The sequence below is a fragment of the Hyaena hyaena genome, unplaced genomic scaffold (assembly GCF_003009895.1).
Source record: "Hyaena hyaena isolate Hyena2069 unplaced genomic scaffold, ASM300989v1 scaffold_164, whole genome shotgun sequence".
Lineage (NCBI taxonomy): Eukaryota > Metazoa > Chordata > Mammalia > Carnivora > Hyaenidae > Hyaena > Hyaena hyaena.
The window spans coordinates 2,436,920-2,449,343 of NW_024080796.1; the positions used below are offsets into that span (position 1 = coordinate 2,436,920).

The 12,424-nt window shown below is 33.5% G+C and overlaps 1 protein-coding gene across 4 annotated transcripts in view; it reads left to right on the forward strand.

Moving 5' to 3' along the window:
• LOC120236879 (activating transcription factor 7 interacting protein) overlaps positions 1 to 12,424 on the forward strand; it is a 112,874-nt gene that overhangs the window by 87,612 nt on the left and 12,838 nt on the right. For all 4 annotated transcript variants that reach the window (XM_039239938.1, XM_039239937.1, XM_039239935.1 and 1 more), the window contains 5 exons: positions 510 to 1,148; positions 5,457 to 5,521; positions 7,167 to 7,254; positions 9,297 to 9,452; positions 11,092 to 11,274. In XM_039239938.1, coding sequence (XP_039095869.1) covers positions 510 to 1,148; positions 5,457 to 5,521; positions 7,167 to 7,254; positions 9,297 to 9,452; positions 11,092 to 11,274 — 1,131 coding nt within the window. The remainder of the gene's footprint in view (positions 1 to 509; positions 1,149 to 5,456; positions 5,522 to 7,166; positions 7,255 to 9,296; positions 9,453 to 11,091; positions 11,275 to 12,424) is intronic.

The window sequence follows — 12,424 nt, forward strand, 5'->3', positions numbered from 1 at the left end:
AGTGTTTTTTAGCCATTTTACCAATTACTCTGAAATGATAGTAATTTTCAGACACTGTTTTGATACTCAGATACATCAGTCTTCCATATTAGTCATAAGCTGTGTACCAAACATAGTTGCAAAAATGTTTCTATAAATTTAACTCTAAGAATTTCCAAAATGAAGGGCCCCCTGTGTGGCTCAGTCGTTTGAGTGTCTGACTCCTGATTTCTGCTCACGTCATTATCTTGCGGTTCATGAGCCTGAGCGTCACTGCGTTGGGCTCTGTGCTGATGGTTCTGATCCTGTTTGGGATTCTCGCTCTCCCTCTCTCTACCCTTCCCTGGCTTGCACTCTCTCTCTGAAAATAAATTAAGTTTTAAAAAGACTTCCAAAATTTAAATCTTGAAGGAATTTTATTATGAAAAACTTTACTATAGCAATTGCAATGCATTAAATTTGTATTGTATTATCCTAGCTGATAGATGAAGACAGCCATTTAAACTGAGACTTCTTTTTTCTTTCTATAGTATCTTCAACCAATCTTGTCACTCCTCCAACAGTTGTCAGTAGTCAACCTAAGTTGCAGACTCCAGTGACTTCGGGTTCTTTGACAGCAACGTCAGTTCTTCCTGCACCCAACACAGCTACCGTAGTTGCTACTACTCAGGTGCCTAGTGGAAATCCCCAACCTACAATCTCTTTACAACCTTTACCAGTGATTTTGCATGTACCTGTTGCGGTATCCTCCCAGCCTCAACTCCTACAGAGCCATCCAGGGACTTTAGTGACCAATCAACCATCTGGCAACGTTGAGTTCATTTCTGTACAAAGCCCACCTGCTGTGAGTGGTCTTACCAAAAATCCAGTATCCTTGCCAGCCTTGCCAAACCCGTCTAAACCAAACAATGTTCCTTCTGTGGCCAGCCCTAGTATTCAAAGGAACTCTCCTGCCAGTGCTGCACCATTAGGAACGACACTTGCTGTACAGGCTGTTCCCACAGCACACTCTATTGTACAAGCCACAAGGACTTCTTTACCTACAGTAGGCCCATCGGGACTCTATAGTCCATCAAATAATCGAGGTCCTATACAGATGAAAATTCCAATTTCTGCTTTTAGTACTTCATCTCCTGCAGAACAGAGCAGCACTACTACCCCAAGGATTGGTAAGTTACTATATAGGCTTCATAATAGAAATACAAGCATGTTAATGGCCTTTAGATAACTGAACGTTTGTGGTTGTGAAAATGCTCTCTTTATTTGAATAAGAAATTAAATAGAATATCCTGGAGGTTATTTTTAGTAAGTTTTTAGTTACCTAAAAAGTGATGTTGTTAAAGTGGTATTTGAGACTTTATTTTGAATGAAAAGTTAGCGTTTGTAATTTAGCTTTTAGTAATTTTTCCTGATCTGAGTGAAATTTTTCCTTTAGGCTTTGAGGCAAGCATTATGAATTTCTCTTATAATGCATTTGGCAGCAATATCTGAATAGAACAAATTTATTTTAAAGTATCTACTTTATAGAGTATGTGCTTAGAAGAGGAAATGACAAACCACATTATCTTCCCTGCCCATTTAGAAAAATCCTATGTGCATTCATCACTCACGTCTTCTAAATTTGAACAATCTAAAAACAGGTTCTTCTCTCTAACTTATTATAAACTGACCACTTCTTATTTTCTCTTTTATATATTTCCTCTGTGACATATTATATGATTACGTTTGTATATGTCTGTATACTTTCCAGAATTACAAAAAAGGAGGAATGAATTTTACCTGTATTTAAAATCTGTAAAACTATGTCGTCTTTGTCTTTAGAAAGCACACATTTGTATGCATTATTGAACTTACTTATTCTTCATTTCTGGTCTCAAATTCATTTTCACTGTTGTAAAATGGCAATATGGGTAGGCATAATGTGTATAGTGAAATTGTTATAATATCTCTCTTATTGATATAGTGACTATGAAATATAAGAAACAGTTTCTAAAATACAAAATTATTTTTGTAAGTGAGATATACAAGCCTTTTGTTTTCTTTAGTTTCCCATGTATCCATTAGTAGTGTATTTGCCCTTTAAGTATATTTTCTCATATAAATAGTAATTGTATTTCATAAGGCTGTTGAGGGAATAAATGGGTGGCTAATCAAAATTAACATTAGACTGGATCTAAATATCAACTTCATACAAATTTACATCTGAGATAAAAGAAGAAATCTGGAATTTTATATAAAAATGCAATTATTAGTACATTTAAAATGTAAATGCTTGCATAGTATAATAACAATATTTGTTAGTCTTATCTGCTACCACCTCATTCTTCAGACACTAATCCATGTTTGTAGCACTGAAAGGTGCTTGCTTTTTAAATGAGCTCAGTGAACAAGATTTTAAGGGGTTACTTCATTTTTCTTTAACTTCTTTTTCTAATCTTTACTATTTTTTAACATGTCAGGTAGAAGATGATTTCTCATGGACATTGTTTTATGTGATTTTGGAATTTTTCTGCTTTATGCAAGATTGAGCCTCAGTTGACACTGTTTTTAATTCATGGTCACAAAATAAGATTAATTCTTAAATATATGTTTTCCTAAAAGGTCATGGCCTGAAAAGAAAAATAAATAACTTAAAAGATACTGTTTAGTTTCATGAATGCTCATATGCTAAGACTTATACAGGTGTCAGAGTTATAATTTAATTGTTCTGTGTTCTTGAAATTTTTATGAACATTTGTTGACACAAGGGGTATATTTTTCCCAAAATTATCTAGCTAGGGTACTCTGTTTAGTCATAGTAAGTGTCAGTCTGCTTTATATTTATTTAATTACTTGACTGTTCTTAATTGTTTTGTATATAAAACTAATGGTTTTCATAATCATTTTTAATCAATACATCATTCTACTTATGTGATAATATACATTTATACTGAACACTTAAAATTTCTTTTTTAACATATTTATTTAACACATTTTAATGTACTTTATTGTATACATTATATTAAGGAGATCATCATTTCAAGTTCTATTTAGTGTGCATAACCTACATTTGAAAGTAACTTATTGAATAAGTTCATAAATGTGAATGATAATAAACTTTCTTTGCATACTGTTCATAATGTTAACTAGAATGAGATCCAATGAAATGATATATTTTTTTTAATCATGCATAATTTTAGAGGTGCCATAAATGACATTAAAGTAGGCCTTTAGCTATTTAGGCTTCCCAAAACCTAAATTGAAACCATATGGCAGATTTTGGCTGAATATGAAGGTTGAAGCCAACCTTTAATGTATTTGTAATATGATAAATAAATTAGTTCTATAATTAAAACTTTTTAAGTCTTATACTTATGTAGGTTATTATTGAATTAATGAGGACATATGTTATCCAACTAGAATGCATGCATTTGTACTTTATAGTTCATGTGTCCTCACAGATTCAGTATTTTCTTTTATGCAGTAAAGTAAAAATCACCCTAAGAGACTGCGAGGCTTAATATTATTTATTCATGACATATTCATTACCTATAATTATTCCAAAATCCTGCAGGCACACAGAAATGTGCAAAATAGTTCCCATTCTCACTAAGCTCACAATTAAATAGGAAACCTTGCCGTTAAATAACTAATAAACTATAAATGTGATGAATGTCAGGATATGAGGCTTCTGTGAGAGGATGTGGGAGGTCTGGAAAAGATACGTGATAATATATGGAAGATGGTGGGCAGTGGGATTAAAGGATTTTGGCAGAGGAGTGTGACATCGATGAACATTGGCTGCAATAAGAAGAATGCTTACTGGAGGGTAAAAGTAGAGTTAGGAAGACCAGTTAGGAAGCTCTGGCAGTGATCCAGATGAGATGGTGTTGTGAAAGTAATTTAAAAGTTTTGCATTCAATTCATTTTAATACACCAAATACCCAGCACCTAATAAGGAATACTACTAATTGGCACTCCTGTAAAAACACTTTTATGACTCCAGTAAAAATACATTGTTGGTTAAAAGTGACAGTATCTTTTAAGAATAATAAGATAGAGGTTTCCCAAATGATAGATTTTGAGATACAATTTCTAATTTCTCACCCTGACCAGTTTTATTGATAGATTGACTTATAGTCATCTGAAGTAGATATTATAAGTGAAATGGTAAACTGCTACATTAAGAATCAAAATAAGTCTACAATAAAGGAGCAGGGAATGTTAATTAAAAACTTAGATTAAGAAATACTACTATAGTCCTGTGAATAAGATCCTTCTAAGTCCAAATGAATATATTCTAATATGATGTATAAAAACCTGTGGTGGTAAATCACTGATGTTCTGTAATGTCATCAGTGTATATTAATACTCTGCCACATAGGATCAATAACCTGGAATTTGCTTTTTATTAAGTAGTGTTTTGGGAACTACACAGTCCAGAACAAATGCTGATTGATGCATTATAAATGAAGACATTTTAAGATATTTTGTAAAAAGTAAAGAATATATTGATAATATTCTTTTTCCAAGAAAACTAAGATAATTCGAATAGGGTAGGGAGAAATTATAAGGGCCTCCTTTTTACTTCTCTAGCCTTGGAAAACCCTCTTTTAATAGGTAGATGTTTCTCCAAAATTTTTTGACGTGCAGGTGTGTGTGTGTATGTGTACATTTTATATATAATGAAATACATAGTTCTGTTTCCTTGTTCTTAGCACAGATGATTTACTTTATGCATGTTCTGATGATTTGGAATGAAAGAAATCCCATATTTTAACCAAGAACATTATTATCTACAGAAAGCAAGGATAGGATATTTCAACATTGAAAATTCACCACCTTACCGAAGAGGAAAAGCTAAATAATCACCTCAGTAGATGCTAAAGACATTTGATAAAATTTAATACCTTCTCTTTAGAAGTTGAGGCAGAAAACCATATGTGATTTATTTTCTTTGCCGTCCTAGAAGTAACTTGTGTGTGTATGTATGCATGTGTATAACAAACTCAAAACAAGTTAATTGAAAACTGACTGAAGAAAAATCATCTGATTGAACTACTGAGATTATGCATGTAAATTTTCTCAGAATCATTGTGTTATTACTTTGCCAATGAATTTATTTTTTGCCATGTCATTAAATCTTTTTCTCCAAAGATATATAGTATGGAAGAATTATATTTTATTTCACCATTTACTTATGTTAGGACATTTAAGTTTTGCATATCCTAAATTATTTCCAAAGATATTCCCTAGGATAGAATTAAGTATTCTGGGCAATGGATATGTGAAATTTTTTTCTCTATTGTAGAGAAAAAATTTGCTCTCCTGAAAGTTACTCTAGCAGTGGTCTATGAGAGAGTTCATTTACATAAATGACATGTTGAGAGAAAAAAGATAATTGGAGAAAATTACAGGAATTGTTGCATACATAGCAACCAAACCTTTTACATTTTGTGGGTGCTTTTAAAAATGGCTATTTTTTTTTGACTCCTCAGAAAACCAGACAAACAAAACAATAGATGCTTCCGTTAATAAAAAGGCAGCTGATAGCACATCACAGGTAAGATTTTTTCCTTCTGTTTCAAAGTAAAATTAGAATTGTAGTCCTCAGGGATAATGGATTTCCATCGATATTCTTTTTTTTTTTTTTAATATTTTTATTTTATTTCTAGGAGAGAGAGAGAGAGACAGCGTGAGCAGGGGAGGGTCAGAGAGAGAGGGAGACACAGACTCTGAAATAGACACTAGGCACCCCAGCAATTTTTGATAAATTTGAAATTTAGAAAATTTTGAAAAGTGGACCTTATAAATACACTGCAGCAAGTGGATTCTGTTACTTTCTTTAAGGATTGGTTAAGAATTTTTAGTTTTGGGGGCGCCTGGGTGGCTTAGTCGGTTAAGCATCCGACTTTCTCTTAGGTCGTGATCTCGCGGTTCGTGGGTTCGAGCCCCGCGTCGGGCTCTGTGCTGACTGCCAGCTCAGAGCCTGGAGCCTGTTTCAGTCTGACTCCCTCTCTCGCTGACCCTCCCCTGCTCACGCTGTCTCTCTCTCCTAGAAATAAATAAAAATATTTTTTTAAAAAAAAAGAATTTTTAGTTTTGGATTTTACATTGTGGTGTGTGTTAACAAGTCATTTTCAATGAAGTCATTATAAAAATTTATAATTGTAAGATTTAGAATTACATCATTATCTTCAGATTGGGCCTAAAGTTTTTAATGTCAAGGCATTGTTTCCTTTAAGTTTGTAAAATCTGAGTTTTACAGATTTTAAAAACCTTAATCATTTGGAGCTCATCTCAGTATAATATATTATAAAGTAATTATGATTAGCATTTATTACACAACATGTGTCACGCTCATCTCAGTATAATATGTTATAAAGTAATTATGATTAGCATTTATTACACAACATGTGTCACGCCTAATGTTAAGCTCTTTGTATGCATATTTGGATTAATCCTCATAACAGATCCATATCCATACTTTGGAAATTGGGGATATTACCTTTTAACATAAATTTACGTTTATGTGCTGGAATTAAAAGATGCCTATCAGCCTTTTCGACTCAAAGATACTGGTTCTTTAGATCTGTGTTGTACTGTCCTTTTTTGTTGCTATTGTGGAGTTCAAAAAATTTTTTAAAATTCCATTTTGAATGATTTGAGACGATGGGTTGACTTTGTCACTTCGGATATCAGTTAGTAGTATAGCACACTGTATCTTATCGTATCATATCCTTTTTAAGGGAGGAAACATAGATTTAGATTATTTTGTGTAACTTAACTCTAGCTTTGAAGTTGCTTTTGGCATTTTGGTGAGTTAATATTGGTATTAATATTAGTATAGTAATTAATATTAATGTAATTTTTGTAGAATTCATCAACATTTTAAATGTTGGAAAATATGTTTGTGCTTAATCTAATCACCAGTTAAAGTACCTAATTACTTTAATAGCTCTATGCACTTGACAAAAAAAAAAAACTTGTACAATCTCTTGTGAGAATATTTCACAATTATGTTTTATATGACAGATGTGAGTATTCGGGGTCATTTATCTGACAAACTCTGCTTTTTTCAGGTAGTACCATTTAGGGGTCCACATGGAACCAGGCTACTCATTTATTCTTGTTGCCCCTTAGTATTTCCGTTTTCCTCCATGTCTACCAGAGTTTCCTTTGTAAAATGTAGAAATTTTGTTTTTCAGAGTGGAAAAGCCACAGGCAATGATTCAGGTGGTGTCATTGACCTCACAATGGATGATGAAGAGAGTGGAGCTTCACAAGCTTCACAAGGTACTTATAAGTAATGGTACCAGTACCAAGGAATGCTTTGTACCATTTTTTCCCTCTTAATCCAGTATGATAATCAGTGAAGACAGATCTCTACAGCATTATGCTTGATATATTTGTATCTTTTAAAGTGAGAGTTTTTTTATCTTAGAATTTAAAAATTGAAATCTAATCGTGAATGAATATGAACAAAGCATAGAGAAAAACAGAGCAGTTAGGAGACTATTTCACTTCTGGAGCACCCCTCTTTTTATGTTTTATTTCACTGGATCTTTGCAGTAACCCTATAATATGCATTTTATAGTTAAGAACAGATTCAAAGAGAACAAGTCAAAGTCAGTTAGGGAACTGGGGATCAGTCCCCTCTGATCCAAATTAAGTGTTCTTTCTGTGTGTGTATGCGTGTGTGCACATTCGCACTCACGTGCCCTTTAATGTGGGTACTATCACGTGTGTGTACATTTAATTTTGGTTATTTGAATTAATTTTCTTTATATAAACAAAAATGAAGGTGATATTAAAAATCCTGAATCCCCCACAAAAAAAATATGCACCCCTAAAATCCTCAATATTATTTTGAGTTACGGTATTTAGAAATTACAACCAGTATTCCCAATTATCCTTTTCCAGTGTTAATCGGTAATCTGAGTAAAAAGTTCAGTGGTTAAATATACTTGGAGAAATGCCGAATTAAACAAAATTGTATGGGTTTTTTTGTCCTTTATATAGACTTCTCTGAGCTTTACCATGCAAATTTATAATGAAATTTTTCCTAGAAAGATTCAAGATGTAAAGGATTTCTCAAACTTATTTGCACAACTATTCACAGACATAAACCTGTGTGGTGACAATTATATAATGCATATGGAAAATTTAAGATAAGGTAGTAAGCTAATTACTATCTTAAAGACATTAAATTTAAAAATCACCTAAAGTTTAAATATTTTAGGGAATAAGATCATTCATTGGTTTTCGGAAAACAAGCTGATTATGTGATAGCAAAATCAATTTTTTGGTATAATTGATGTAAAATTGGAATATTTATGCCATCATTTGTCAGAATTGAATTCATACCAGCGTGATTATTTTTTACATAAAGAGTTTCAAATTATTTGCATTGATTTTTCTTTTTTCTTTTTTTCTTTTTATCGACAAGTCTAAATATAATGAAACCCTAGAGGACAAAATAAATACATGTTATTTTTTAGAGGACACAGAGCTGATTCTGAAAGTTATCAGTACCCTTACTATTCTCTTTCCAGCATCCCTGCCTTGTGGAGTCTTTTCCTCTGGCCCCACCTTTGCACCTTAAATTTTCCCATTCTGAAGTGTATCCTCCTTCAGGACCCAATTAACGTAGCTAGAGCCTTAAATTTTATTTACATTTTAGTGAAGAATTCCTTAGGACAGAAATCAATGGGGATCATTTTGGATAGAAGGGCTTTTGGTTATACTCTTTACATTATGCCATATAGTGGTTACCTAGTATTTAAGGCTTTTTCTGAGATGCAACATTTATTTCATAGGCTGTTCAAGACTTTTTTTGATATTAGACACTGTGGGTGTCTTATATAAAAGACTGGCTCGTGTAAATAAGCAACCATCTGTATTATCAAACAAAAGAACCAAAACAGCAGTAATTGGAGCTCAAGATCACTGGTGAAAAACTCATCGATATATAGGTATTTGTCTAGGAGAATGACCTTGGTAACAGATAGATAGATATGTACTGAATTAGGAAGTGGAATGACTCTGATTGACATGATATTATATTGAGTTCAAAAGTAGTATTCATTCATAAAAAAATGTAAAATTCTATTTCTGTAAATGTGAATTCAAAGATAGAACCAGCAGTGAATTATTTAAGGTTGTGATGTGGTGTTTAAACCTGGCAAGTGTACACATAATTAAAATAGAAATAAATTGTTTTCATAGCGGTGAATGTAACTGAGGGGCAAGCAAACATAAAATTCACAAACAAAAGGAGAACCTGTATTTCTGATTTTTTCTATCAATAATCACAATATCTTACTTTTAATTAATAGACCCAAAAAAGCTAAATCATACTCCTGTGTCAACCATGGGTTCTTCTCAGCCTGTGTCTCGACCATTGCAACCCATCCAGCCAGCACCACCTCTTCAGCCATCTGGGGTGCCAACAAGTGGACCATCACAGACAACCATACATTTACTTCCTACAGGTAGACTTGCTGAATCACTGAGTTGAAGCGTTTAGTCTTGCCTGCAGTGAAATATGACTATGGAATTAAGTGGAAAGATCAGAGAGAAGATTAAGGATAACTTTCTGTTATTTTGAGGACAGTGTATCTTTTTGAATGTAGTATAGCTTAGTTTTGCTGACCATTTTTAGTAACAGCACTGATACAGAGTGGTTATAAAGAAGAAAAATTATGTGTCTTGGTCATCTGCCACTACAAGCAGCTAACATGGCTATAGTTTCTCTGGAAGGGATGGTGCGTTGATTTGTTCTGATTATGACCACGAAGTAGCAAGTGACTGATGAAATCAGTTTTAAATGATTCTTAACTTGAACTAGTTTTAACTGGCCTAACACTACCATTGGGAGATCTATACTAATATTTTACACACTGCCTTTCAAGAAGTTATAAATCTGGCATTTTCAAGATGTAGCCTGGATCTCCTTAAACTGTTTGGAAGCCAGTCAAGACAGTTTGTCTTTTTTATAAAATAGCCCATCATTAGAGATTTATCTGCAAAATACTTAAATAAGAACTTTTCTCATTAAGGAAAACATTTAGTTTACATGGAATTTTATCTAGTGAAATCAAAGTGTAAGTCACCAATTTAGATAATTTAGAAGAATATCAGTTATGCAGACAATGTATACTATAGATAAAATGGGTAATAAAGAGATGAAGAGATAAGCATTCCTCCTTGTACACTTTCTTCTTCACCATTCTAAAAGCTCACGTTGAAAGTTCAGATGTGTAAAGACTAAAGTAAATGAAGACTTTAGTAAGTAAGCCATTCATAAAGAAAACCTTTTTATCTTTGTCAAATCCACTGTTTACCTCCAAATTTATTTTATTATAGAACCCATTTTTCCATATAAAAGTAGCTTTATTATTTTTATTGTATAGTTAGTGTATGATCATTTGTAAGTTATGATAGTAATTCAGAAAATTATTAACAAGAAAATGTTAACTCCTAAAGTAATTATTATAGTTCCATGCTGTCAGTGAGCATTTAGGACTTTTTTGATAGGTATATGTTAACATCACTTAAGGCATCCGTGTTCTCTGGAACATATATTAGGAGGAATGCTAGAGTAGAAAAGGAAGAATTCTGTATTTTAATTGATATTTTATTGCTTTGAATAAGAGATGGCTCAGTTCACCTAAAGAAAATGTCAGTAAAAATAGCTAGCTAGTTTCTTGAACTGTGAGTATACAGTTGCTCTTGGATTTATGCCATGAGTAGAAGGCCTGAAGGGCCCCAAATCCCCTCTACTAGGAATAGTTAAACATTAAGGAGTGAAAATTTACTGTTTTAAGTCACTCCCTTAAGATTATACTCTTAATTCTTTATCTTCACATGCTTTTTACCTACTCAAGAGTGGGAAGGGCATTGGGCATGGTTGAGGCAGCCTTTTCTTCTGAAGCTTGGATTGTAATAATAGTAATATTAATTTTGGTTGGCTTTCACCACTTTTATCTTTCAAGATTACAAAAGGAGACTGTCGTCTGTATTTCTTTCTTTATTATAGTTAGATTTTGTGCAACATTAATTACAATTAATACTTTTTACTTAACATAGAACTTAACTGCATTTTGATCTCTTTTTTCTGCTTTTCATTAGCTCCAACCACCGTGAATGTAACACATCGTCCCGTAACTCAGGTGACTACAAGACTCCCTGTCCCGAGAGCGCCTGCAAACCACCAAGTGGTGTACACGACTCTCCCAGCACCGCCAGCTCAGGCCCCCCTGCGAGGAGCTGTTATGCAGGCTCCTGCTGTTCGGCAGGTCAATCCCCAAAATAGTAAGAGACTCTTTTCTTGTGTAGGACCCCAAGTTACATGTGTTCTTTAGCATTTAATTGGCTTGTATTGACAAAGATATCATAATAAAACTAATAATAATTTTTTTCTTCCCTTTGGAGAGTTAACCAGAAAAATTGGATATGTATATTATATGATGTGTGTTCCATGTGTTGTCTTCAACTTAGCTGTATTTATGGCCATACTCTCAAAATACTCTGTTTGATACTGGTCTGCACTCTGTTAAGAGATACCTTGCCTAATTAAAATGGGACTGATCAATTGTGGCATGGCCTAGATAATGGAAAAATAATGAAAAAGAATAGCCTCCAGTGAGAGAGTCTTAAAGGTAGGGAAGGTGGTTGAGAAGAAAAAGGTTGGAAGATGTTAAAGAAAATCTGTTGTTTGCATGTGCAGGTACACAGTCATAACACATATGTTTATATACATATATACACACATATACATATATTTTGTATGTATATGTAATATTTAGTAAAATATATTGTGCATACAAAGGTTTATATAAAAAGCATATGTAAAGGTTCTATTTTAATAGAATTTTTATTTAATTTTTATTTTAGTTTTTATTTTATTTTTGAGAGAGAGAGAGAATATGAGTGGGGGAGGTGCAGAGAGAGGGGACTGCAGAGGATCCAAAGCAGGCCCTGTGCTAACAGCAGCAAGCTGGATGCAGGACTCGAACTCATGAACCATGAGGTCATGATCTGAGCCAAAAGTGGTTATTCAACTAACTGAACCACCCAGGCTTCCCAAAAAAGCATTTAGTTTTATAAAATCTAATAACCAGGGCAGATTTAACTATTTATTTATTTATTTTTAAATGTTTATGTATTCTTGAGAGAGAGACAGAGACAGAGCACAAGCATGGGAAGGGAAGAGAGAGAGGGAGACACAGTGGAAGGAGGATCCAGGCTCTGAGCTGTCAGCACAGAGCCTGACATAGGGCTCGAAGCCACAAACCGTGAGATCATGACCTGAGCCAAAGTCAAATGCTTAACTGACTGAGCCACCCAGGCGCCCCAAATTTAGCTATTTAAAAGAAACTGCCATTATTCTGTGATGATTTCCAGGAGAAAATAAACTAAGCAGAGTTTCTGGTTCACAGTCTGTCTTCAATTTTCTTAAGCT